This window comes from Penicillium longicatenatum (genome assembly GCF_028827895.1).
Source record: "Penicillium longicatenatum strain IBT 33135 chromosome Unknown contig_7_segment0_segment0, whole genome shotgun sequence".
Lineage (NCBI taxonomy): Eukaryota > Fungi > Ascomycota > Eurotiomycetes > Eurotiales > Aspergillaceae > Penicillium > Penicillium longicatenatum.
Genome location: NW_026643124.1, coordinates 2,103,927 through 2,126,673, shown reverse-complemented (window position 1 = coordinate 2,126,673; position 22,747 = coordinate 2,103,927). Strand labels below are relative to the sequence as shown.

At 48.4% G+C, this 22,747-nt stretch overlaps 9 protein-coding genes across 9 annotated transcripts; 5 read left to right on the top strand and 4 right to left on the bottom strand.

The window, feature by feature from the left end:
- Nucleotides 1-73: 73 nt before the first annotated feature.
- N7484_011057 (cystathionine beta-lyase) lies at nucleotides 74-1,379 on the top strand (the record flags this gene model as incomplete). The annotated part of the gene is made up of 2 exons (XM_057121444.1): nucleotides 74-277; nucleotides 342-1,379. 2 exons carry the CDS (start codon nucleotides 74-76, stop codon nucleotides 1,377-1,379), a joined length of 1,242 nt encoding a protein of 413 aa, XP_056967198.1.
- Nucleotides 1,380-1,832: 453 nt separating this feature from the next.
- N7484_011056 (NAD(P)/FAD-dependent oxidoreductase) lies at nucleotides 1,833-3,143 on the bottom strand (the record flags this gene model as incomplete). Its single annotated transcript, XM_057121443.1, has 1 exon — nucleotides 1,833-3,143. The coding sequence occupies one exon, from the start codon at nucleotides 3,141-3,143 to the stop codon at nucleotides 1,833-1,835; it is 1,311 nt and encodes a 436-aa protein (XP_056967197.1).
- A 1,610-nt stretch (nucleotides 3,144-4,753) lies between these two features.
- Nucleotides 4,754-6,050, top strand: N7484_011055 (iron-sulfur cluster-binding protein, rieske family domain protein; the record flags this gene model as incomplete). Its single annotated transcript, XM_057121442.1, has 2 exons — nucleotides 4,754-5,586; nucleotides 5,639-6,050. The coding sequence occupies 2 exons, from the start codon at nucleotides 4,754-4,756 to the stop codon at nucleotides 6,048-6,050; spliced, it is 1,245 nt and encodes a 414-aa protein (XP_056967196.1).
- A 755-nt stretch (nucleotides 6,051-6,805) lies between these two features.
- Nucleotides 6,806-8,636, top strand: N7484_011054 (fungal specific transcription factor domain-containing protein; the record flags this gene model as incomplete). Its single annotated transcript, XM_057121441.1, has 3 exons — nucleotides 6,806-7,115; nucleotides 7,162-8,063; nucleotides 8,112-8,636. The coding sequence occupies 3 exons, from the start codon at nucleotides 6,806-6,808 to the stop codon at nucleotides 8,634-8,636; spliced, it is 1,737 nt and encodes a 578-aa protein (XP_056967195.1).
- A 567-nt stretch (nucleotides 8,637-9,203) lies between these two features.
- On the bottom strand, nucleotides 9,204-10,995 carry N7484_011053 (MFS transporter; the record flags this gene model as incomplete). Its single annotated transcript, XM_057121440.1, has 5 exons — nucleotides 9,204-9,526; nucleotides 9,576-10,165; nucleotides 10,243-10,647; nucleotides 10,717-10,778; nucleotides 10,831-10,995. 5 exons carry the CDS (start codon nucleotides 10,993-10,995, stop codon nucleotides 9,204-9,206), a joined length of 1,545 nt encoding a protein of 514 aa, XP_056967194.1.
- Nucleotides 10,996-13,100: 2,105 nt separating this feature from the next.
- On the top strand, nucleotides 13,101-16,347 carry N7484_011052 (VAC14 family protein; the record flags this gene model as incomplete). The annotated part of the gene is made up of 8 exons (XM_057121439.1): nucleotides 13,101-13,168; nucleotides 13,233-13,395; nucleotides 13,456-13,626; nucleotides 13,683-15,188; nucleotides 15,238-15,342; nucleotides 15,393-15,511; nucleotides 15,560-15,639; nucleotides 15,686-16,347. 8 exons carry the CDS (start codon nucleotides 13,101-13,103, stop codon nucleotides 16,345-16,347), a joined length of 2,874 nt encoding a protein of 957 aa, XP_056967193.1.
- Nucleotides 16,348-16,855: 508 nt separating this feature from the next.
- Nucleotides 16,856-17,166, bottom strand: N7484_011051 (uncharacterized protein; the record flags this gene model as incomplete). The annotated part of the gene is made up of 2 exons (XM_057121438.1): nucleotides 16,856-17,055; nucleotides 17,139-17,166. The coding sequence occupies 2 exons, from the start codon at nucleotides 17,164-17,166 to the stop codon at nucleotides 16,856-16,858; spliced, it is 228 nt and encodes a 75-aa protein (XP_056967192.1).
- Nucleotides 17,167-17,846: 680 nt separating this feature from the next.
- atm1 (ATP-binding cassette Fe/S cluster precursor transporter ATM1) lies at nucleotides 17,847-20,342 on the bottom strand (the record flags this gene model as incomplete). The annotated part of the gene is made up of 7 exons (XM_057121437.1): nucleotides 17,847-17,899; nucleotides 17,953-18,169; nucleotides 18,280-19,326; nucleotides 19,374-19,642; nucleotides 19,690-19,804; nucleotides 19,868-19,927; nucleotides 19,980-20,342. The coding sequence occupies 7 exons, from the start codon at nucleotides 20,340-20,342 to the stop codon at nucleotides 17,847-17,849; spliced, it is 2,124 nt and encodes a 707-aa protein (XP_056967191.1).
- A 400-nt stretch (nucleotides 20,343-20,742) lies between these two features.
- On the top strand, nucleotides 20,743-22,244 carry N7484_011049 (AIM24 family protein; the record flags this gene model as incomplete). The annotated part of the gene is made up of 7 exons (XM_057121436.1): nucleotides 20,743-20,914; nucleotides 20,970-21,088; nucleotides 21,141-21,212; nucleotides 21,274-21,444; nucleotides 21,498-21,616; nucleotides 21,675-21,894; nucleotides 21,948-22,244. 7 exons carry the CDS (start codon nucleotides 20,743-20,745, stop codon nucleotides 22,242-22,244), a joined length of 1,170 nt encoding a protein of 389 aa, XP_056967190.1.
- Between the last annotated feature and the right edge of the window lie 503 nt (nucleotides 22,245-22,747).

Here is a 22,747-nt window from a genome sequence, read left to right as displayed (position 1 = left end):
CTATAAAACTTCATTTACAAATTGCAACGTTTTACTCCTACCACAATTGCTTATTCTACCATCAGTATACACAATGGGCTCAATCGATGATACAAACTTTGTTTTGACGGCAGAAGCCCTCAACAAGGCCCTGCCGGATATGCACCCTTCAACAAGAGGGATTCATGCCGACGACTTCTTTACCCCCCACCGAGCTATCGCTCCCGGCATGCACACAGCGGTGAATTTCCGTTATGCCCGAGACGCAGAGGATCTAGTCCCAGAAGAAAACAACGATGTAAGCTATGAAACTTCTAGATCTAGCCAAAGCAAAGCTTCGAACCAGTACTAACGAGTACTAGCCAAACAACCCGAATGACTCTCACGTATATTCCCGATACACCGCACCAAACTCCAAGCGACTAGAAGTCGTGCTTCGCAGCCTGATGGGCGGCGAAGTAATCACATACTCGACCGGACTCTCAGCATTTCACGCAATGGTGATCCTCATCAATCCCAAAAAGATATTCATTGGAGACGGGTATCATGGATGTCATGGTGTCTTGGATATTATCCAGAGACTATCAGGGATTGAAAAACTGGAGTTGACCGATGTTGATCAAGCCGGGCCAGGCGATATAATCCACGTCGAAACACCACTGAATCCAACCGGCGAAGCAAGGAACCTAGCTTATTACAGGGAAAAAGCAACTGCAAAGGGCGCATACTTAACAGTTGATGCGACATTTGCCCCTCCTCCACTTCAGAATCCCCTCGATCTTGGAGCCGATATAGTCATGCATAGTGGAACAAAGTATGTTGGTGGACACTCTGATATGCTATGCGGCATTCTGGTCCTTGCGCCTGAGCGTGTGAAGGAGGACTGGTTGAAAACGTTACATACAGACCGCCAGTACATCGGTAGCGTCATGGGAAGTTTTGAGGGGTGGTTGGGTATTCGGTCTGCGCGTACCATGCAGCTTCGGGTAATGAGGCAGGCGGAGACGGCTACGAAGCTTGCGGCTTGGCTTGCTGATCAGGTGAATGATGCGAAGTCTCCGGTTTCGAAAGTTGTGAGTCATGTTCAGCATGCGTCTCTTCAGAAGGAGAATTTGGAGGATGGTTGGCTTCAGAAGCAGATGCCTGGTGGGTTTGGACCGGTGTTCTCCATTTGGACTCATGATCCGGAGCATGCAAGGCGTTTGCCAACGAGGATGTATGTTTTCCAGCATGCCACTAGTTTGGGGGGTGTGGAGAGTTTGATGGAGTGGCGGACTATGAGTGATAAAGGATGTGATAAGCGGTTGCTGCGGGTTAGTTGTGGTATTGAGGAGTTGGAGGATTTGAAAGGGGATATCTTGCAGGGGATGGAGTCGTTGCTACGTGATTTCCCTTGCTAGGAAGTGATTTGAGTCTCAGAATGCGTTGATTATAATGATATATTATGATATTCAATTTTCTTATTAATGGGCTTTAGATAGATAGAATACGAGAAGGTATTGCGGCTCCGCGGCTCCGAAGCAGTGGAAAAGGAAAGATGCAATCAACTGTTGAACTATCTCGCGAGCTGCTATTTTCGGATTGGATTGGTAGACTAAGACATACAGTGCTGGTTGGGCCGACTATCAAGGACTACCTCTTATTGTTATACAATGCCCGGTAGAACCTCTGCTATCCTTCCACATGACGCTCGGAGCTAACGTATTTTACATAAATCTGCTATATACATGCCACATCCCGACGTCTGTGCGTGTCTACCTCCAGCGCTCCGGTCAACCTCACAAAGTTTGCAGAGCCCTCGCGCCTGAGGGAAAAACATGAAACTGCTTCTCTTGAATTGACATCCAATCGTCCTAAGTCTCTCGATTGTATATATCGTTATATTTTTCCAAAGCTTGCTGCACAAGCTTACCAGCTTCAAGCCCTTGAAAGCGTGCAGGATTCAGCGCGCTCAGAAGAACCTCATCTTCGGGAAGAGTAGAGTGCAAAGCATCACCGAGAATCTTTCTTGACAGCAGCTTAGCCGTACCAGCTGCAGTCGTGACCCAGATCGCAGCGCACAGCCATAAATTAGCAACATCAGGTACCTGACCAGCGAATGGCAGATTGTCAGGTGTCACAGAGAAGATGCCATTGAATGGCCTTTCCGGTAACCAAGGCTCCTCCGGTCCCCCACCATGCCCCTGGACTTGGAAATCATTTCCATTCTTCAAGATCGAAGACGCTTCCAACAACACTTGATCGAACTTCGACGGCCAGGCTCCGATGGCGCTGTTTGTCGGATCGAGCTGCAGTGGAGCATGATTGTAACTGCCTAGACCGTCCCGATTGCCGTGGTCTCTTGCGTAAACATGATGATCAAGCCAACGAACGAACGGGTATGGGCTCCCAGCCCGTGGTGGTCGCGGCAGAGTAAAGGTGTAAGGATGTGCGACGGGGACAATGGGAATCGGAAGTTCTGTCAAAGGGGCTTTCCTGCCGGCCGAAATCAATGAAGATGTCCAAACCCCAGTGGCGAGTATCACGGTACTGTCCTCTGAGTTGATATCCCCAATTTCAGTCCGAATGGCGGCTATGTTCGTGATATTATCATTGCCTCCCTTGATATCGAAGCCTGTAACGGCGGCTTCCAGGAAATCCACTCCTCTGATTCGAGCCTGATCGAAATAGTAGGATGTAATTACCTTTGCATTTGCAGTTCCATCTGATGGGAAATGCAAGCCACCCTTGACTGAACTGGCGTCGATGAAGTCTGGGGCAAGAGAAGCTGCCGCTTCCGGCGTGATCAGCTCCGCAGGTAAGCCAGCCACCCGTGCCTTTGCCTGGCGGCTCTGTAACATCTCCAAGCCAGAGGGAGTTGAGGAAAGTTCCAGGCCGCCGACAGAGTCGAAACCACCAGGAATGGAGAGGTAGTCTAAGACGGTGTCTTGGGCGAGTCGAGTCAAGACAGGCGACTCATTAAGCTGGCCTACGAACCCTGGAGCATGGCCGGTAGATCCCAACGAACTGTCCAAGCTTTTTTCAATCAGGACAATATGATGTCCACTTTTCGCCTTGGACAGATGGAAAGCGAGTGCTGCACCGACAATGCCTCCTCCAACGATAATGATCCGACGAGGGCAGGGCTTGTCATTCAAATACGCAATATCCAGCGTTGACAACATTGCGAAAGTGACTGTCCAGACTTAGAATTGAGACTTAGAATTTGAGTGAATAAAGGTGTCCTCGAAGCAATCCGCTTGGCAATGGGTGTGAGTCATCAGCATAGCTGTCTTCAGCCGATTTTGTGCGCCGGATACCCCGGATACCCCGTACTATACCGCAATGAGGATTGAGGCCGCAATTGCCTTAGATGATTCCACCAAATGTAGTCACTTCCATCATCACGTGGACGTGGTGGGAGAGAATATTTAGAAGTGTAACTCTGTTATCATATGCCATTCAGTACTTTCGCCAGTAGTTTCTTCATCGATGTTCATCAAAATCTACGGATGACTCTTAACATTAGTGGTGCCTTGGCAGTGGGGCCCGAGAGAAGAACAGCAATGTCCGGGAAGCAGGTTTCCAAGATAGCGTTATCTCCGAGCGTAAGCGACACTCCAGTCCAGGACAGGCGATTCTCGGTTTTGGAGGTCTCAACAATGGAAGGCCGAAGGGCTACGATCCAGAATGAAGATTAGGGCAACTCGAAGACACGGCCGGTATTTTATTCACTATTGTTCCATCCAAGGCGAAGAGAAAAACAGTGAATAAGAACGAACCCATAGGAAGGAAACACTGTTCGAAAGGATTTAATTAGCTGAGTGTCTAATTGGACTATGACGGATCAAATTCAATGAAGCCGAGGAAGGAGACATAAGCATCTACATCAGCTCTTAGCTCGGCTCTAACTACGGCGCCAGAATACGTAGTTCCCCCCGAAAGTGTAGCTCGGGCCGGACTGCCCGAGGCCTATTATGATTGGTCGCTAGGCTGTACGGTAGGTAAACAACGGACAGGGATTCTACGGAGACATTTGTCAATATATGATCTCTGAATTCCTCCGACTGATGAGACTCCTATTATAGATTCGCGGATGAATTGGTCAACGTTGAAAAATTGATATATCGTCTGTTATGCTAATCCTACTTGTACCAACAGTACATCTTAGCTTCAATCATCGAAAAGAGAAGATTATCTTCAAGCAGACTGCTCATTAAGCTTTTAGCCGATAGAACGGGGATTTCGAGGATCAAAATAGAAGTTCTTTTTCAACTAATCCAAGATATCTTCAACCATTACTTTCCTATAAAATAAAGCGACTGCGCCGGTTTCAATAAATGTCAAGAATCGTACAGTCAAATCGATAGTAGCGGCTATGCTGAGCGCTTATCGTTATGAATCCGATTTCTTCCAAAAAGTCGATAGAGCTAAATATGCTCTCAAAGTGCTACCGAAGCTAGGCTTGTATTCCTCGGCGGAAGGTATGCCAAAAGCTAAGGGATCTCGTTATGTGCACATGAGCGGAGAGTCCCGTGATACATTCTCGTTCCACGTGAGCGGCTTTCAGCCGAAGGCCGTGACGGATGGCTCCGTGGTTACAACAATACAATACGGTGGTTCCGTCGGCCCCACGCCGTGGACAACTGTATCTTGAGCAACCTTTTTAGTAAATGATCGCATGATCAAGTAACGGAGATATGTACATTAAATCCAGGGGTCTAGCTGCTGTACGCATATAATCGACATCACCAACTGCACTCTGCCGAACATTGATTTGAATTTATACTTCATCATGGCTGCTGCAGTTGCTTCACTATTTGGATACAACTCCTCCCCAGAAATCAAGAAATCCCAGAATATTCCCGATAAATCCCTTAAAGCCCTTCCAGCTTCTTGGTATAGCTCACCAGAGCTGTACGAGCTAGAACGAAGAGCGATATTTTCCAAGAAATGGATCCTCGTCACTCACAAGTTACGTTTCACCAAACCCGGCGACTTCCTCAAAATTGAAGAAGCAGGATTCTCTTTCGTACTATGTCTCGATCGAGAAGGCAATCTGAATGGCTTCCACAACATCTGCCGTCATCGGGCATTTCCCCTCCTATCAGAAAACGAGGGCAACGCACGAATCCTCTCCTGCAAATATCACGGCTGGTCCTACGGTCTCAACGGGAAACTGGCCAAAGCACCGAAGTTCGACGAAGTCCCAGACTTCGATAAGAAGAGCCAGAGTCTCTTCCCAGTGCATGTGCATGTCGACAAGCTGGGCTTTATTTGGGTCAACCTTGACGCATCGCCAAATCCAATTCCTTGGGAAGAAGACTTCAAAGGCGTGGATGAGCAAGAACGATTCCAGAGATTCGATTTCAGTCAGTACAAGTTCGATCATACTTGGCAGATGGATGGCAACTATAACTGGAAAACTCTGGCTGATAACTACAATGAATGTTATCATTGTACTGTTGCCCATCCTGACGTGGCCAATCTGGCTGATCTGTCATACTATTATACCATCTCGACACCGGGACATATTCAGCATTTCTCCCGACCGCAGGAGGGGAAAGTGGCGGACGATATCCATAATGCCAGTACTTATTATTTCCCCAATGCGTGCATGACTGTCTCGTGAGTACTTCTAATTCCAGGTTCGATGATATGCGCACTAACAGTTGTTCAGGCCACACTTTTTCTACATGATGCGATGCGTCCCGACATCTGCTGGAGCCTGTTCTATGGAATATGAAGTTTACCGACACAAGGAAGCCTCGGATGAGGACTTTGAGTACATTGATTCATTCTTCAAGCGAGTTCTGGATGAGGATAAGCATCTTTGCAATGCGGCGCAGAAGAACTTGAATGCCGGCGTGTTTGTCAATGGTCAACTGCATCCTCGTCTTGAGAGTGCGCCAATCTACTTCCAGAACACGGTTAGAGCTCTTCTTGTTTCTCATAGGGATGAGGAGAAGAGTGAGAAGCGGGAGATCTGGCCTGCGCGGCAGCATTCGGCGGGACAGGCTACTGCGGAGGACATTGCCTTTTGTGCTGGGTTATCCTGTTCCAGTGAAGGAAATAGAGAGTTAGAATGGTGATCAAGTCTTTATGACTTTTGCTTTATTAGCGGTAGTCAATTTTGAAATTGATATAATCTTGAAGGATATGTTTTCGTGATACAGTAAATACGGTCATAAAGTTGAACCCAATTAGGCAGTGTTTCCCCGTGTTATCGCGGTCCACGGGTCATAACCCGATAACCCCGCCGCTCTTAAGAACATCTGTGACATACTTCTATCTCTATTGTTTCACCCCCAATGAATCGAGTTCACAAACGATCCCATCAGGCTTGTGAAAATTGTAGGTGAGTATGTTTCATGCCAGCTGATGCAAAAATTCCTGCTAATTGCCCGAAGGCGCAAAAAGACGCGATGTCCGGGAGAGCGGCCTGCTTGCTCTACCTGTACACGTTTGCAGCAGACATGTCAATATAGCAGACATTATGAGGTGTTGGAGAGATCCGGCGATCGGGTTTTGGTAAGACCTGTCTATCAACATCAAGGCCATATTGGTTAATTTGAAATCAGGAAGAGAGGTTGTTACAGCTAGAAGAGAAGATGGAAATGATGCTGGAAGGGCCAATGTGCGATTTTGTTGATATTCCAAAACGCCGATTAGGAGTGCTGATTGCAATAGCTCCACCCGCCAAGTTGAAATTCACCGCTCGAGCCCAGACGAGCTTCCTACTCATGAAAATACTTCCGAGTCAAATGAAGTACAAGAAACAGTTACACAGCGACGCATCTCCAGGGATGAAATAGCCCCTCAGGTTTCAAACCCGTTGCCATTTGCGATGCCCCCCAAGGGTATTGTTGCAGAGGGCATTTCTCTTTATTTCAAGTACTGTCACAAACAACCTCTATGGCTTTTTGACCCTGATGAACTCTCTATCCCGGAAGCCTGCCGCAGCGAGGTTATATTCGGTATCCTCAGTCTCGCTCTGCGATACTCGAACAATCCGTTCCTGGAAGGGCGAACTGATCAGATGTGTCGGCATTACGCTGAAGCTGCGCGTAGCTATGTCATGTTTCGAATTGCTCAGGGCACTGTGGACCTATCAACTATTAAGAGTTTGTGCCTTATCACACTGGCTGAATATATCGGTAGGAATTCCTTCCGGGTTTTTATGCCATATCTAACCTATTTTAGCGAATGACACACATCTTGTCTGGCTTCATATCGGCCTTGCTGCAAACCTCGTTCAGTGCGCGGGCATTGACATAGAAAGGCACGAGGGTGAGCTAGACCTTGCACTAGAAGCGCAAAGAAGGGTCTTCTGGAGCATCCATCTTCTTAAGCAGCATTACGCCCCGCACAGTATGCAATTGAATATGCTAGGGGATATTCACAGGCCAAAATATATGGCTGTCAACGTCGACTCGCCACGGGAAATGGGCATGAAGCCACCACAAACACCCCAAGAAAACGGCGTCTTCACATCTCGAGGAGGGATTTGGGTGTATATGGTGCAACTGGCTACACTTTGGAGTGAAGTCCAACAATACGTTTCGCATTGTGCTAGTGGATACTCCACGCCTCCGTGGTCAGTGGAGTCTGGCTACTCTATTATTGGGGCCCACCTAATGGATATGGAGACCAAATTACCCACTTGTCATCGATATGATTCGGTGAGATTTCAAGATAAATCGCGAGAAGAATTAAATCGTGACCGAGGGTTCTGGAGCCCCTGGCTTTATCTCCAGTTCACCTACCATGCTGTGCACAGTGTGCTCAATCACCCATTCCTTTACTCATGGCGCCCGCAACAGTCTTCTCAACTGGCTGTGCCAAATACTTTTTGGAAGACATCCTCTGAGCTGGCCTTGATCCACACTACATGGACCGTTCGACTAATCACTCTGATAAACGAAAAGGAATACGAAGTTTCCGATCCTTTCCTTTGCCACGCGGTGGCTATCGCAGCTACAATCCACCTTTATTATTGCTGTGCCGCAGATCAAGGCATGAGAGATTCCGCCCAGCGAAAACTAGAAACCTGCACACGATTTCTTAGTGATCTAGCTTCAAAATGGCCACGGTGCCAGGCACTAGTGAGTCTACCAAACACCAATCTTTACTCATCTACTAACTTGTATCAGCATCAAAAAGTCCAAGATCTCATTCAGTCAGCATTCGCCGTCAGTCCTCGCTCAAGCCATCACCGCCAAACCAGACGAACATTATCTATCGACACAGCCTTAATGTGGGATATCCTCTGCCACAGTTCCAGCAAAGCCTCATTCGATCCTCCAGGAGATGGTCTCTTCGATGCCTCATTCACACCACCCCCATCTAAAACACTTGATAGAGTGACTGTCGAAACCGAAATCTTCCATCACTCTGCTAGGGCAGTGGATACATCTGATGGAGGCCAAGCATTACCGCCATACTCTAGCACATTGAGAGATCGAGCAGCTTCTGAGAATTCCGATAATGACTGGACAAGAAGTAACCTGGTTTCTGTTGATAATGGCTCAAACCATCATCTTCGAGAACCGCTGGGATGGGCGGGGCCGGGGATTTCGACTGACCTGTCTTTTATGGATATTACGCACGATCCTTTCTTTCAGTTTCAAGATAGTGAGAACCCTTACCAGGGTGTTTGGGAGGTAGGAAATTTGTAGGATTATGTTGATGTGGCTAGATTAATCATTGCTCAAATATACATGCATGTTTTCCATACGTAGAATTTGATGTCCATGCGAAGGGCTCAACAAGAGCTTTGAGAGAGACTTGTGTTCCTGGTACAATGTATCCTATTCGGAATATTGTTTTCAAGACTAAAACTATCCTCAACTCTTCTAAGTCCTTCTTCAACCCACCTGACCTTTCGACAGCCTCCTTTGAAATACACAAGTTACTCTGATTTTCATTCAGGTCACAGCACTTGACTAGGAACAATAGGCGAGGAACGGCGGGAGAAGGGACGTGTACGACGACTAAACGAACCACAAACGAACGATAAGGCACGCATGCCTGGAACTCAATTTGCTTTCGAGTGACAAGGAAATTCTCTATTGGTCTATCATGGCTGCAGGAGTGATGTGCAGTCACGCGAGCTCTTTCCCCTCTCGCATCCGAACACGGAGACGGTTCCGTAATCACGGGGACGGTCCGATACCGATGTGGCTGATAAAAATAGATTGTTTCTAGATCTGCAGAACGATGAAATTATCTGTAATATCGCCTATTTAAATACTCTTCTTTCCACGTGTTTCAAAGGGAAACAGAATGGCAAGAATACCACCCATTCCCAACATGGCAGCACAAACGTAGATCGGGATAGAGGAGGCTGTTGAAGTAAAAGCACCAATCAATGCAGAGACCGTACCCATCAACCGATTCATAGAAACTGCGATTCCATTCCCAGTGCCACGGTGTGCGGACGGCAAGACCTCCACAGTATAGGCATACAGAGTCGCGTAATAGATATTAATGGAGACAGAAATAGCACAGGAAAATCCCAAGTTCTGAGCTTCTGTTTTCACCGCAGTATATCCGAAGAAAAATATCACTAGAACCTGTTAGCCAAACCAGCCCCAAGACAGATGTGCATCACTCACTAGTAAGAAAAGCACCAATAGCCATAGTCCTCTTCCGCCCAAAAATGGGCATCTCACACATAAACCCCGCAATAATAGGGCCCGGTATCGCGCAAAGGTTTGTAATGGCATAGTTCCGCCACGTAAGGTAAGTCGAATTTGCTCCTGTAGATGCACCCCGAGAAGCGAGATATTCCGGTAGGTAGACATAGTACAAAGCATAGCCCAATCCAATCAGAGCCCAGGAAAGCCACACCAAACAAGTCGAAAGGGCCAAAGTCTTTGTAACAAAAAGACCACGCACATGAACGACCAACTCAGAAAGCGAAGCCTTATTTTGGGCGTGCGAGCTGTGGATTGAGCCATGTGCTTGAAGCTGATCTAATGTAAGGTGGCAAACTCGATTATGTTTGTGAGCGAGATCCTGGAGGGTTTTCACGACATCTTCGTCTCGACCTTGACATAGGAGGAACTTGGGTGTCTCGTTGAAACGGATGACGAGGACTCGGGCTATGCTTAAGATGAAAACGAGTGCTCCGCATGTGTAGAAAAGGTATCTCCAGCCCATGTTGTTTACGTTCGTGCATGGAACCGATCCATCTGTGGGACAGCTGTAATTTGCTGTTATTCGTAAGCAAAAAAACACATCGTAATAGAACACGGTTGGTGAGAGTGATTACCCATATACCCCCAGGCAACCAGACCAGCCACCGTTTGTCCCACTCCCCACCAACCAGCCAGCAGGGTAAGAAGCCATTGCTTGTTCGATGGGAGGTATTCCAAAAAGACAGTTGTGTCGAGTACTAAGTTTCCACCTGAGCCGAAGGCCGATAACGCGACCATGATTGCCCATGCCGGGTAGTTCGGAGCAGCACCGGCACTGATAGCAAAGATAGCACTGATGAGCAGAGAGAAGTTGAAAGCCCATTTTCGACCGATGATATCTGCTGTGCTTCCCCAGAATAGAGCTCCTGCTAGTAAGGCCAGATAGAAGCCTAGTTGTGCTCCCCTTGTGAAGCTCGGCGGGTATTGTGCTACTACTTGGTCGGCGGATATGCTCATGAGGAATAGTAGTAAGGAGTCAACGCCGTAGCTGTTAGCATGTATAGTCAGCTTGGGAATTGTGGACATTGGTGTTGTCCAAGTGGTTGATTTCACTTACCCGAATCCATTGAGGAAGAACAGTTTGGTGTGATATGCAGTGAAACCAATTGTATCGATTGCCTACGTTGGTAAGAATCAGTTGGCAAAAGTTCGCTGGGAGAGAAGAACATACATCATTTACAAGATTCATCTTTGCATTCAGGGCTTGGTCAACTCCATCGAGTGCCATGAGATCCCCAAGAGCAACTTGGGCTGACGCTGAGTCCATGATGGATTTACTCTGTTCTTCATCATAGTGTTGTGGGTCTCCAACAACTTCATCAGATTTGTTTGCCATTATCGTTCAAGTGACGTTCAAAGCCAATTGCTCTGTTAACGTCCAATTGCAGGAAATGAAGGATTATCAATGTAATATAGAGGCCTGGAAAAAGCAGGCTTTTATACCTTCTATTTGGGCTTTGACACCCCAATCTTGGAATAGCGGATTTCATACTGTGTCTGTTTGTAATTGCCCATCTTACAATGGCTATCTCCTCTCGAATGTCCCCAGGACAGGCAAGATACCGAGCAATCTCTCCACATCACAGTTGCAATTGGCTAAATAGCTATGCTATCTGAGACCGGCACAAGTGAGGAGAAATCAAGTATGCGGGCACGAATGAGAAGGACTTACCTGTGGGGAACGTTATCTGGCTTTATGAGCTAGCTCTGTTGTCAGGAGAAACATGGAAGTGAACTATATCTGATTTGGCTCGTATTTTTCGCCGCTCATGTGAGCGGGGTTTCGGTCCGCGTTTAAACCCTCAGATTCCCCGGATTGGAACCAACCAACTAGGCAGTATCAAGGCTCCACTTTGGAGGCTACATTTAATGATTCATGGCCCAACGTCTGGACGCCAGTTCCCCTTTGGGGGTTATCAGTGATATTCCATCATCTTCACATTGGGTGCCCATAGTGCGCATAATTCGGCACCGGGAGGTAACTGGCTACGGAACACGCACTAGCTCTATCTACAATTGGTCGCCCGTATTGGTGTTGATTTAGCTTGCTTGAGATGCTATTGATTGAGATACTGGTATTACCGTAGAAGGCGCTAATGGTGGACATTCTACCTGACGGGTCAAGAGTGTCCGAACCGAAGACCAAGTGATAAGTATAACCGAGGAAGCGCGGTATTGATGCGAGATATAGCCCAGTAGCTGTAAAGTAAATGGCGTATGCACTATAATCACTGTCTGCATTGTTCAGGATATGAAAATGAATCACGTTGGCAGCGATTTTGCGGATCTCTCGAGACAATTACATTCACCTCTGGACGATCTGGTCAAGGACCTTGTCATTGTAGCTGTACATTTTTCAGTTGACGGCCATCTGCAGGATGCAAATGAACTCGTCATGCAAGATGACCAAGTCTCAAGTGAAACCCGAAAAGGTAGCTTTGGTATCAATCTTTGAGAGCATTCAAAACATATTAGTGATTACATCCTTGCAGCCAGTAACTAGAGAGCTGCACCACAACTACCGAGATCACCTATTAGACACGTGCCATTCACTCATGAAATTGCTTCTCGGCTTGGTTGTCAAATGTAATACAACTGAATGAATGATAAGGGAAGACTTGTAAAGCTTTTGGGAAAGTTTGGATCGGCGCCGCATTGCCCCACGAGATCCACACTTCATATTCCCTACACACATATAGGTCTATCGCGAGTATATCATGCCTTTCTAGTTTTCTCAAATAAATGGAAATAATTCATGAAGACTGCGAGTTTTGGTTGCAGAAATCGGAGAATCTTTATACTGGGGCTTATTCGATTAGGGGTTTGGCTTGGTGCGTAGCCATGTACTCCGGCACGTACACTTAAAGGAGGGAGTCCATTGAATGAAGTACTTACCTATGGATTGACCGTGTTCAGTTTCACGCAGTAATGGCGATCCTGTATGATACTACTTAGTTTTCAGATAAATAATCAAAGTTTTAATTCATACAACTGTGTTCAAGTACTCGGTCTTTGATCTTCCATGTCTTAAGAACTTTCTGGCACTACTAAAATTATACCATAGGCGTCCTACTCCTCTCGATTCAGTGCCCTTGGAAATCTTCAAATTCACACTTCAGTTCCCCAGGTGTAGCTTGTGTCAGTTGTTGATCTATAGCTTCGGCCCGAGTCCAGGCCCGATCCTGCTGACATACGTCACACACGCTTGGACTTCCCATCTCCGCGTTGACAACGCATCCCTTCACCACAATCACCACTCTCGCTCCGGAAGCTACCCTGATCCACAGAGCTCGAGCTAAGTCTGTGGACCCCCTTCACCGCTCCCTCTAGCTACTTCAAACCGCCCGCGATCGACCGCGACCCGACCGTGAACCTCGACACACCCCCTCCAACATGAACATTGCTTAATCGGAGCTCGTGACAGCACTCTCCGTTTGAGCAATGGATTACTCAATTCAGAGGTTGCTCCACGACAAACTATATGATAAAAGGAAGCAAGGAGCTCTAGAGTACGTTGCAATGAATTTTTGGAACCTGCATGTGCTGCGGTGCTAACACGCGACATTCCCGCAGACTCGAGCTGATCGTTCGCGAGGCTGTTTTCAAGTCGGAACATGAGAAAGTAGCGAGGATTGTCGAGCAGCTTTGTCATGACTATGCATACGCCGTACACCAACCTCACGCCCGAAATGGTGGTTTGATTGGTCTGGCGGCCGCTTCGATTGCCCTAGGATACGTGAGTCTCCAAATACATTTGCAGTGGAATATCAAGACATGGTGCTGATACCAGGCTCAGGAAGGAGTAGCACCTTACCTGAAAGAGATCGTGCCGCCCGTTCTGGCATGCTTTACTGATCCAGATGCGAGGGTCAGATACTATGCTTGTGAGAGTATGTACAACATCGCCAAAGTAGCCAAGGGGGAAATTCTACTTTTCTTCAATGATATCTTCGATGCGTTAGCCAAGGTGAGAACACAATGTACATGCTGACTTGCTACAGCTAACTTTGCTTTGTATCATAGCTTGCCTCGGACATTGAACTTTCGGTGAAAAATGGCGCCGAGCTTCTCGATCGGTTGGTCAAGGATATCGTTGCGGAGTCTGCTGCCTCATATGTCTCTGTGCTGCAATTATCAGAGAAATCAGCAGACGCCGACCCATTCGAGGAGGTCGAGCTGCCCACGGCGTTCTCACTCGAGAGGTTTCTTCCCTTGTTGAAAGAGCGGATCCATGTGATTGTTCCGTTTACTCGCAACTTTCTAGTCTCTTGGTTGACTCTGCTGGATACTATCCCTGACCTCGAGCTGATTAGTTATTTACCGGAGTTTTTAGAGGGCCTGATAAAATTCCTGGGTGGACCCGACCAAGATGTCAATGTCTCAACCCATAACCTTTTAGAGCGATTCCTGCAAGAGATCAGGAGGATCACCCGACTGAAAAAGGGGATCGAAGAAAATCGCAAGAGCCAAAGTCGCAGGCGCTCCGTTGCAAGCGACTCTGCCAGTATGAGCGCCAAAACCGAGCAAACGGTAGACACGGGTGCGGGAGAAGGAAATCAATATGATATTGCGGTGGATGACTCGGTTTCAGAATCACTCCTCGACGATGATCTCACTCAGACAGAGGGGGACTGGATACCGGGGCAGGACGTACAAATTGATTTCCCCAAGATCTTGGAGATTCTGGTCAGCTTCATTGACCCCTCTTACGGTAACCATCCTTCTCATCCGCCCTACATGCCCAACACTAACATGTTTACAGAGGAGGCAATGCAGGTCGAAGCCCTGCGTTGGATCGATTCTTTCTTCGAGTTCAACCCGGAAGACATTCTTCCGTTTGTCCCCCGGCTTCTCACGCAGGTGCTCCCGGCCATGTCTAGTGACGTGGAATCAGTCCGACAGGCAGCCAATCGAGTCAACAAGTCTCTTCTTGAGTATATTTACACCCTTTCAGATGATACACCCGAGGAAGCAGCACAGGCTCAATCGAAGACTCCTTCCGTCGCGCCCAGTAAGGATGGCGCAGAAAGAAAATCTTCGGAGACGGTCAATGAGGTTAAAAAGTCAGTCCAAGAGACTTCTGGGGCGACACCGCGTAGCAGTATCGTTTCAACTCCATTTCAACCAGCCGATCTTGATTATGCCGCGGCGGTTAACTCTCTCACCCTCCAATTTCTTAATGAGAATGAAACCACTCGGGTAGCTGCACTCTCTTGGCTTATCATGTTACACCGCAAGACGCCCCGCAAAGTGGTTGCGTTCAACGACGGTACCTTCCCAGCTCTATTGAAAACTCTGTCCGACCCAGCAGAAGCAGTTGTGACAAAGGATCTGCAACTCCTGTCGCAGATCTCCAGAAACAGTGAAGACAGTTACTTTGCTTCTTTCATGGTGAACTTGTTACAGCTCTTCTCCACTGATAGACATCTGCTTGAGGTGCGCGGAAATCTCATTATCCGACAACTATGCCTGAACTTGAGCCCAGAGCGTATCTACCGGACGCTGGCGGACTGTCTGGAAAAGGAAGAGGTATGTTTACAATCTAGATGTGCCATGTTTGACTACTCACATCTCATAGGACCTTGAATTTGCCAGTATTATGGTCCAGAACCTCAACAATAACCTTATCACCGCACCAGAACTGTCAGATATGAGGAAGCGACTGAGGAACCAGGACTCTCGAGTTTGTTTCAACGCCCATTTTCTTGTTGGAGGGGACTAACATTTTACTAGGAGGGCCAAATGTTTTTTGTTGCTCTATTCCGATCCTGGTGCCATAATGCCGTCTCCACCTTCTCTCTGTGCTTGCTCGCCCAAGCCTACGAGCAGGCATACAACCTCCTCCAGATCTTGTATGACCCTGACATTTGTCTGCTTGTTCCAATACTAACTTGAACTAGCGCCGAACTCGAGATGACAGTCAACATGCTCATCCAGATCGACAAGCTGGTACAGCTTCTCGAGTCTCCCGTGTTCACCTGTTTGTTCATCGCTTACCCTGAAATTGGCCTACCTAACATATCTAGATCTCCGCCTCCAACTCCTCGAGCCCGAAAAATACCCATACCTGTACAAATGTCTTTATGGAGTCCTCATGCTCCTCCCCCAGAGCTCCGCCTTTGCTGCCCTCAAGAATCGCTTGAATAGCGTCAGCAACATTGGATTCCTCCATGGTGCACCCCGCAGGTATGGAAATGTCCAGAAACCCCACCAGGGAAAGTCGCCGCTAAATGCTCCTTTCAGCACCGCTCAAACCGCACCCTCGTACGAACGTCCCACTGGAACTAGAATCAAACGCGAGGAAAACAGCATCCGTTGGGTCGATTTGCTGGATAAATTTAAGGCAGTCCAGGAACGTGCTCGTCGTTCACAGGCTCAACAGCGCCACTCACTTGAATCTACTGACTCACTTAACCCATCTCTTTCTGCTGCGCTTTCGGCTGCTACCGGTGGCCGCGATCGGTCTGGTCTCCCTGATACACCGCGTGGTGGTCCTGGAATGATGAGTCCCGGAACTGGTGGCCTTGGACTTGGTGTTGTACCTGGTATGGGTGCTCGTGGTGTGCCGGAACCCAGTCCTAAAGCTGGTTCGTCGTCTATTCTGGGATCTGCGCAAAAACAAAGATCGAGTCTTCCTAACTTGGGAAGTCGGTTAGGTATTGGATCGCGCAAATCCAAGAAACCGTAGCTATACTTGACCAGATACTTTCAGGAATTTTCATTATAGCTCACATGACATTTGCTATCCTCTCATTTTTGATGTAGCGATGTAAAGTTTTATATAAGATCTACCGAACATCGCACACAATTCAAAGGTCCATCCTCAAACCAAACCACAGTTCACGCTATGGAGGCTAAATGACATGTAAAGTTTATGGACAATCCCTATGTGAACCAAAAGAATAGAAGAAAAAAAGAAAAGTGTGGTTCACAGACATGAAGTAAATACCTCAGAAATCCCAAGGACCCAAATCCAGCTTTTGGTTCGATCGCTGCATGAGTAAAGAAAAACCAGAAACATTCCAACGGAACAGACATGGCGACAATGCACACAAGGTCGTCAAGATCTTCGCAGGGACATGACGCGAAGAGCAGAAATGCTAAAGAAATTGAACAAAACAAAACAGAACCCAGAGGTTCAACGAAATCAAGCGCCAGTACACCCAGGAGAAACGAAAAGCCATCACGCGATCACATCACCGCCACCGCGACTCCGAAGACCCGTTCCTCCCAGATGGCCGCCAGCTCCCGGTGGATTGTTTTGAGATTGTGCTTGTGGGTGAATTCGCGCCGGCGTTGTAGACATATTCGCCGTCGACGTATTGTGCACCTGTGGAGAAAGTGCTGCGGTGCTTGCGTCGGGCGTAACGTTGCTCTAGACGGTAGAGTTCGAGTTCTGCGAAAGGTAGGACTGTTAGTACTGTCTGCGAGGGTGTGCATATATGCGAGCGAGTTGGTGTTTGTGCTGGCCTGACGTACTGGCTTGGAGTTTATCGATGAGACCCATTTTGAATGTGTGAGGGTATTGTTGAGGCTTTGAATTTCCGTGTTCTTAGGGAGAGTATAGGAGCACGAGGTGGGCGGTGCTTAAAACGTCACTGAGGAATGGATCCACGGGTCAGTCTCAGGGTCTAGATCGCAGAGACGTATTGTTTTTGTTTTTTTTTTTTCGTGATTCAATAATTGGGTGGGAATTGCTTTTACCTGGAGGCTGGAGGTTTGCGGTATTTGCTGCATGCAGTATCAGGGGAAGAGGGGAAGCGGCACGAGGAAAGCGCCAGGAACTAGTGGGTGCCACAAAACGCTGAGGGGCTGGCGCTAGGAGATGACGGGATTCTGTGGGAATTGAAGTGGGTGGAATGTCCGAGCTCGGAAACGACTGGATTGGGGATTTAGATACCCCGGGGAAATGAATGAATGGGCAGCGAAAGCCGAATGGAATGAGTGGATAGAGATAAACAGAAAGAGGAACAGGAGAAGGAGAGGAAGAAGAACGCGCTAAGGCGCACTAAGTCGGGACTAGAACATAGTTTATAGTGGGGACTGACCTCGTGGGTTGAGTGGGTTTTGGATCAATTAGATTGTTCTAATTTCCCGAGATTGTTTCATCTGAATTACTTGGATTACCTGACAGTATCCATAGTAACTGCTGGTGCTATACTTTGTACGATTCCTCTATATCTACTTCTAGGGTTGTTGAGGCGTTGGCTCTTCCTCCTCGTCCTGCGTGCGTTCTTGCACTGTTCACTCGTTAGTAATAGTAATCGGCAATTCAGGCAAATTTAAAACTGACCGTTCCATAATTCCGCATAGACACCGTTTAACTCGAGGAGTTCCCGGTGTGATCCCGTCTCCGCGACCTCGCCATCCTTCAGCACCAAAATCTGATCACTATCACAGATGGTACGCAAACGGTGCGCAACAAACACACTCGTCCGGCTCCTATCCTTCAGAATACTATTGATGTTCTGAAGCAAGGCCTGTTCCGTGTATGTGTCAAGGGCAGAAGTCTATAAAAAGATCAGTCCAGACCCGACCCGCTGCGAGATGACGCAACCCAATACATTTCTGTGGGGAAGGGGGAAAACAAAAACAAGAAAACGAATGATTATCAACTTACAGCCTCATCAAAGAATAGAAGTTGCGGGTCTTTCAGGATTAAACGGGAAATCGCTAGACGCTGCTTCTCGCCGCCCGAGATCATCATTCCACGTTCTCCGACCGCTGTCTGGTAGCCTTCAGGCAATCCCTCGATCAGCTGGTGAATCCGGGCACGCTCAGCGGCCCGCTGCACCTCTTCGTCTGTTGCATCGATCCGACCGTATCGGATGTTGTGTGCGATCGTATCGTTGAAGAGGGGCGTATCCTGTGGCACTACGCCGATGGCCTTCCGGAGGCTCTCGAGTGTCACGTCCCGCACGTCCTGCCCGTCGATCAGGATCCGGCCCGACTGGGTATCGTAGAAGCGGAACAGGAGGCGGAGGATTGTCGACTTTCCGCAGCCGCTGGGGCCTACGATGGCGAACTTTGATCCGGCTGGGATGGTGAAGGTAGCATTCTTCAGGATCGGTCGGTCGGGGTGGTAGCCGAATGTGACGTTTTCGAAGCGAATCTCTCCACCGCGCTTTAGTTCCAGCGGTTTAGCGTTTGGTCGTTCCTGGATCGTCACGTTGACTTTTTGCAGATTGAACAGGGTCTCCATATCCAGCAGAGATTGACGTAGTTCACGGTAGACGGATCCAAGGAAATTAAGGGGCACCGAGAGCTGGAAGACGAGTTGGTTTACCATGACGAGATCACCAACTGATAAGGCGCCTGTGGCGACCCCATCGGCGGCTAGGTACATCATGGCTGCCAATGCTGTCGAGAATATCATATTCTGGCCGGAGTTCAAGAGGGCCAGGGATGTGGTCACCTTGATGGATGCATCCTCGTAGTGCTTCAGGGCCTTGTCATACCGAGCCACCTCGAACTTCTCATTGTTGAAGTACTTCACGGCCTCGTAGTTGATCAGTGAGTCGACTGCCACCGTAGCTCCGCGGTTGTCAGCCGCATTAGCCTGACGGCGGAACTTGGTTCGCCACGCGGTAGTGGTGATGGTGAATGCCGTGTAAGCGACCATAGTGGTGGTGGTGATCGCCGCAAACTTCCAACCATATTGGTAAGTCTAGAAGGATTAGTGCTGATCTACAATTCAGGTAGCAAAGCACTTACCAGAATTCCGCACACCAAAGAGATCTCTAGTGCAGTCGGTACTACGTGGAAGACCATAGAAGTCAACAGGAAACTGATACCCTTCGTACCGCGATCAATAGCCCGAGTCAGTCCACCTGTCTGGCGCGAGAGGTGGAAGTTAAGATCAAGCCGTAGAAGATGGTCGAAGACATTGCGGGCCACTTTTCGAATGGCTTTCTGTGCCACACTCGCAAAGACTGCGTTTCGAAGTTCTTGGAATAGTGTTGCTCCGATTCGAGTTACTCCGTCTGAGAAAGGTTAGACAAGCCTTACCCGGAGAAGTCAGATGCCTTACATGCTATAATCATCGATCCTGCGACTGTATATGCGGTTCCTCCAAGAGTCGCAAAGTCCACGTTCATGGAATCAACAATGCTCTTGAAGTAGAAGGGGACCTCGACATTGAGGATCTATAGCTCCGTCAGCATGCTGATCCGGCAAATCAATCATACACATCTGTTCAGCAAGCTCACCTTTGCTCCCACCAACAATGATAAAGCAGTTCCAACACGAACCTTCGTGCCCAAATCATCCTACCAAATGGTCAGTACTTCGTTCCCTCGTGTACATCTCCGATCGCATTACCTTAGGCCAAAGGTATTTGGCCATTTCCCGCATAATAGCCCAGTCAGCCTTTCGCTGCTCCTTATTCGCAATCGCCCCCTCATTAAGCAATTCCTTCTTGGGGGCCTTAACCTCCGCTTCTGCCTCCAGCTGCGGAACCACAGAGGCATTCGCTATCTCCGGTTGCGAAGGCGGGGTACTCGCGACAGCATCATTCTTGGGTAGAGGGTCTTTATTGTTTGTAGGTTGATTTCGGCGCGCAGCATTGAAGCTAAATGTGCGTAGTTGAGTGGGAATTGGTCTCGTGCGTGGGAAACGACCGGCGGTGCGCGGATGTGAGTACAGCGCTGGGCGCCAGCACTTCGAGACTGCTCTAGGCAGCATGGCTGCTAAAAAGACCTAGCCAGAAAGGTGGTATGTTTCACCAGTGGAGGTGTTCAGGGGAGCATAATGAAGCTCGGAGGGGAACTGGCGAGCAGCAGCTCCGCGGTTGCGACAGCTCGTGGGGAAACCTTGGGAGTCGCCGGCTTCGGAGAAAAGTGTCGGAATTGGGACAAGGACCTCTGGGGAGTTTTTGGGAAACAAACACGGAGAAAAGATCGGAGAAAAGTAAACTAAAATAAAATGATTGGATGAATGTAGTCAAAGAGTCGATCTACCACAGTATGTAATTGTTCAACTGCGTTCTCGGGACCATGATTTCCCGTGTTTCAATCTTGAAGCTCCGAAAACTGACGTAAAGTTCTCTGTCAGTCAGTGCCAACATCCACACTCCTTTGGTACAATGAGTCGTGCCCTCCCACGAGGTGTCCGGACTCTGTCCTGGACTCGAGTCGTTCCTCGAGTCCACCGACAGACAAGATATGTCCAAATTCGCGCGACGCCCTCGGCGGAGCCCACGGTAAACGGGGATCACCTACCCCTCGCCAGCACTCCCAATTCAGCGGAATCACGCGGTACGTGCTCTCATCGAAGTGCGCAAGAACATACACTGACTATTGCTCTCTTTAGATGCGCGATTCGACGTTGTCGGCGCCCCATACTCGCTCCTTTCGGTGTCACTCTCGGCCTCGCAAAACCTATACACGCGTCGAGGAACTTTGGTGGGATTAAGCGGCAAGGCAGACAATGTATGCATCGAGACAAATGGCATGAGAATGGATTGTTGACTCTTTCAACCAGGTGGTTTCCACTTTGAGCGTTCTGGAACCCTTCCGCAGGGCGGTCATCGGAGTGCCCTTCCTCTATCAAAAGGTGCGCGCATACCCTGTGATTGGGAATAATCCCTGCAAAACGATTAACTGGTTTCTTGCAGGTGTCTTCAGCGAGCCCGGTTACTGCGCTCATTTCCACTCGCTCTCCGACGACTTCCTTCACCGTTGTGAACCTCAACGGCTCTGTGGATTGGATGGTGGCTCAGCGGAATGCTCTGCTGGCATGGACGGGCCGGTCTCTGTCCATTAAGCCGATTATCAATACGAACCTGGTTTGTGGTGACTCAGGTCTATTAGGGAATCGGAATCGGGCTAACTTTCAAAGGGCTTGTCTCACTGGGGTAGCTCCGAGGTGACCGGAAGAGGATTGATTGCCTTGGTTGGCAACGGCCAGGTATACTCTGTCGAATTGAAGGACGGCGAGCAGTATATCGCTCACCCTAGGTATGCTTCTCTGCTTGCTCACATAAAAACATGTTATGGTTACTGATTTCTATTCCAGTAACGTGTTGGCTTACACCATGTCCTCGAACCCCCCTCGGCCATATCGCTTCAAGTCCACTACACTCAGCTTCCAGGTTCCTGGCTTGAAGACATTGCCCAGACTATTGCAAAAGAACGAATTCATCAGAAATGTGACCAATGCCGATTCCTGGAAGGCTACTATGCGTTTCTTCCATAAGCTACGAACCTGGTCTCGCATGACCATCTGGGGCGATAGGGTGAGATTATTATCCCTCTATTCAAGTCTTCGCTGAAACTAACTCTCATCCAGCTCTTTATGCAATTTGACGGCCCTGCAACTGTCCTCGTGCAATCGCGCGGTCCCCGTCTGAACGATGTCCTGTCGGCTCAGGAGGTGAACGAGATCGCAGGCACTCCTCGAGGACTCACATCTTCTCCTCGGCAGTTAGAGTCTGAGAAGGAGACCGAGACGGTGGGTGTGCCTCACCTTACCCGCTCTATTGAGACTGTGAACCAGGAGATCAAGGGAATCAGTCAGAGCATTGCGCAGATTCGCTCCGATGGTAAGGTTGATGTGGAGGAAGTTGGTCGCACAAAGAACGTGTAGGCTATGAAATTGATTTTCTTGTTTTATGGGCTTTAGAGTGGATTTGGAATGGCATTGTACAGTATCGCAGGTATCTCAAATCATGGCTTTTGCCGTCCGATTTTTCCAGTTTAGATCTGTATGCTGTCGTTATCCGGAGATACATCATGTTCAAGTAGACTCGGGTCTAGCGTTACTCATCTACAATCCATGTGAGCTAGGTGCCCTGCTAGGCACTTTTCAACAGTTATCCTCACCCCATTGGTTCATAACCAATACCCCTACACTAGCAGTGGGTCATGCACTTGGGCTTGGTTCGATCATTGAAAATAGACCGCATCTTCCACAATATGCACCACACACACATGGTCCATGATCAGTGATCGGTGATCACCAGAAGCCAAGCAACACATATTAAGCACCAGAATTCCCACCACCAGAACTCCAAGGTCACAATGTAATCCTGATCCCGTAATCAGATAATCAGCTTCGGCCCATCCCGACATCTGCATGAAAACGCGGAG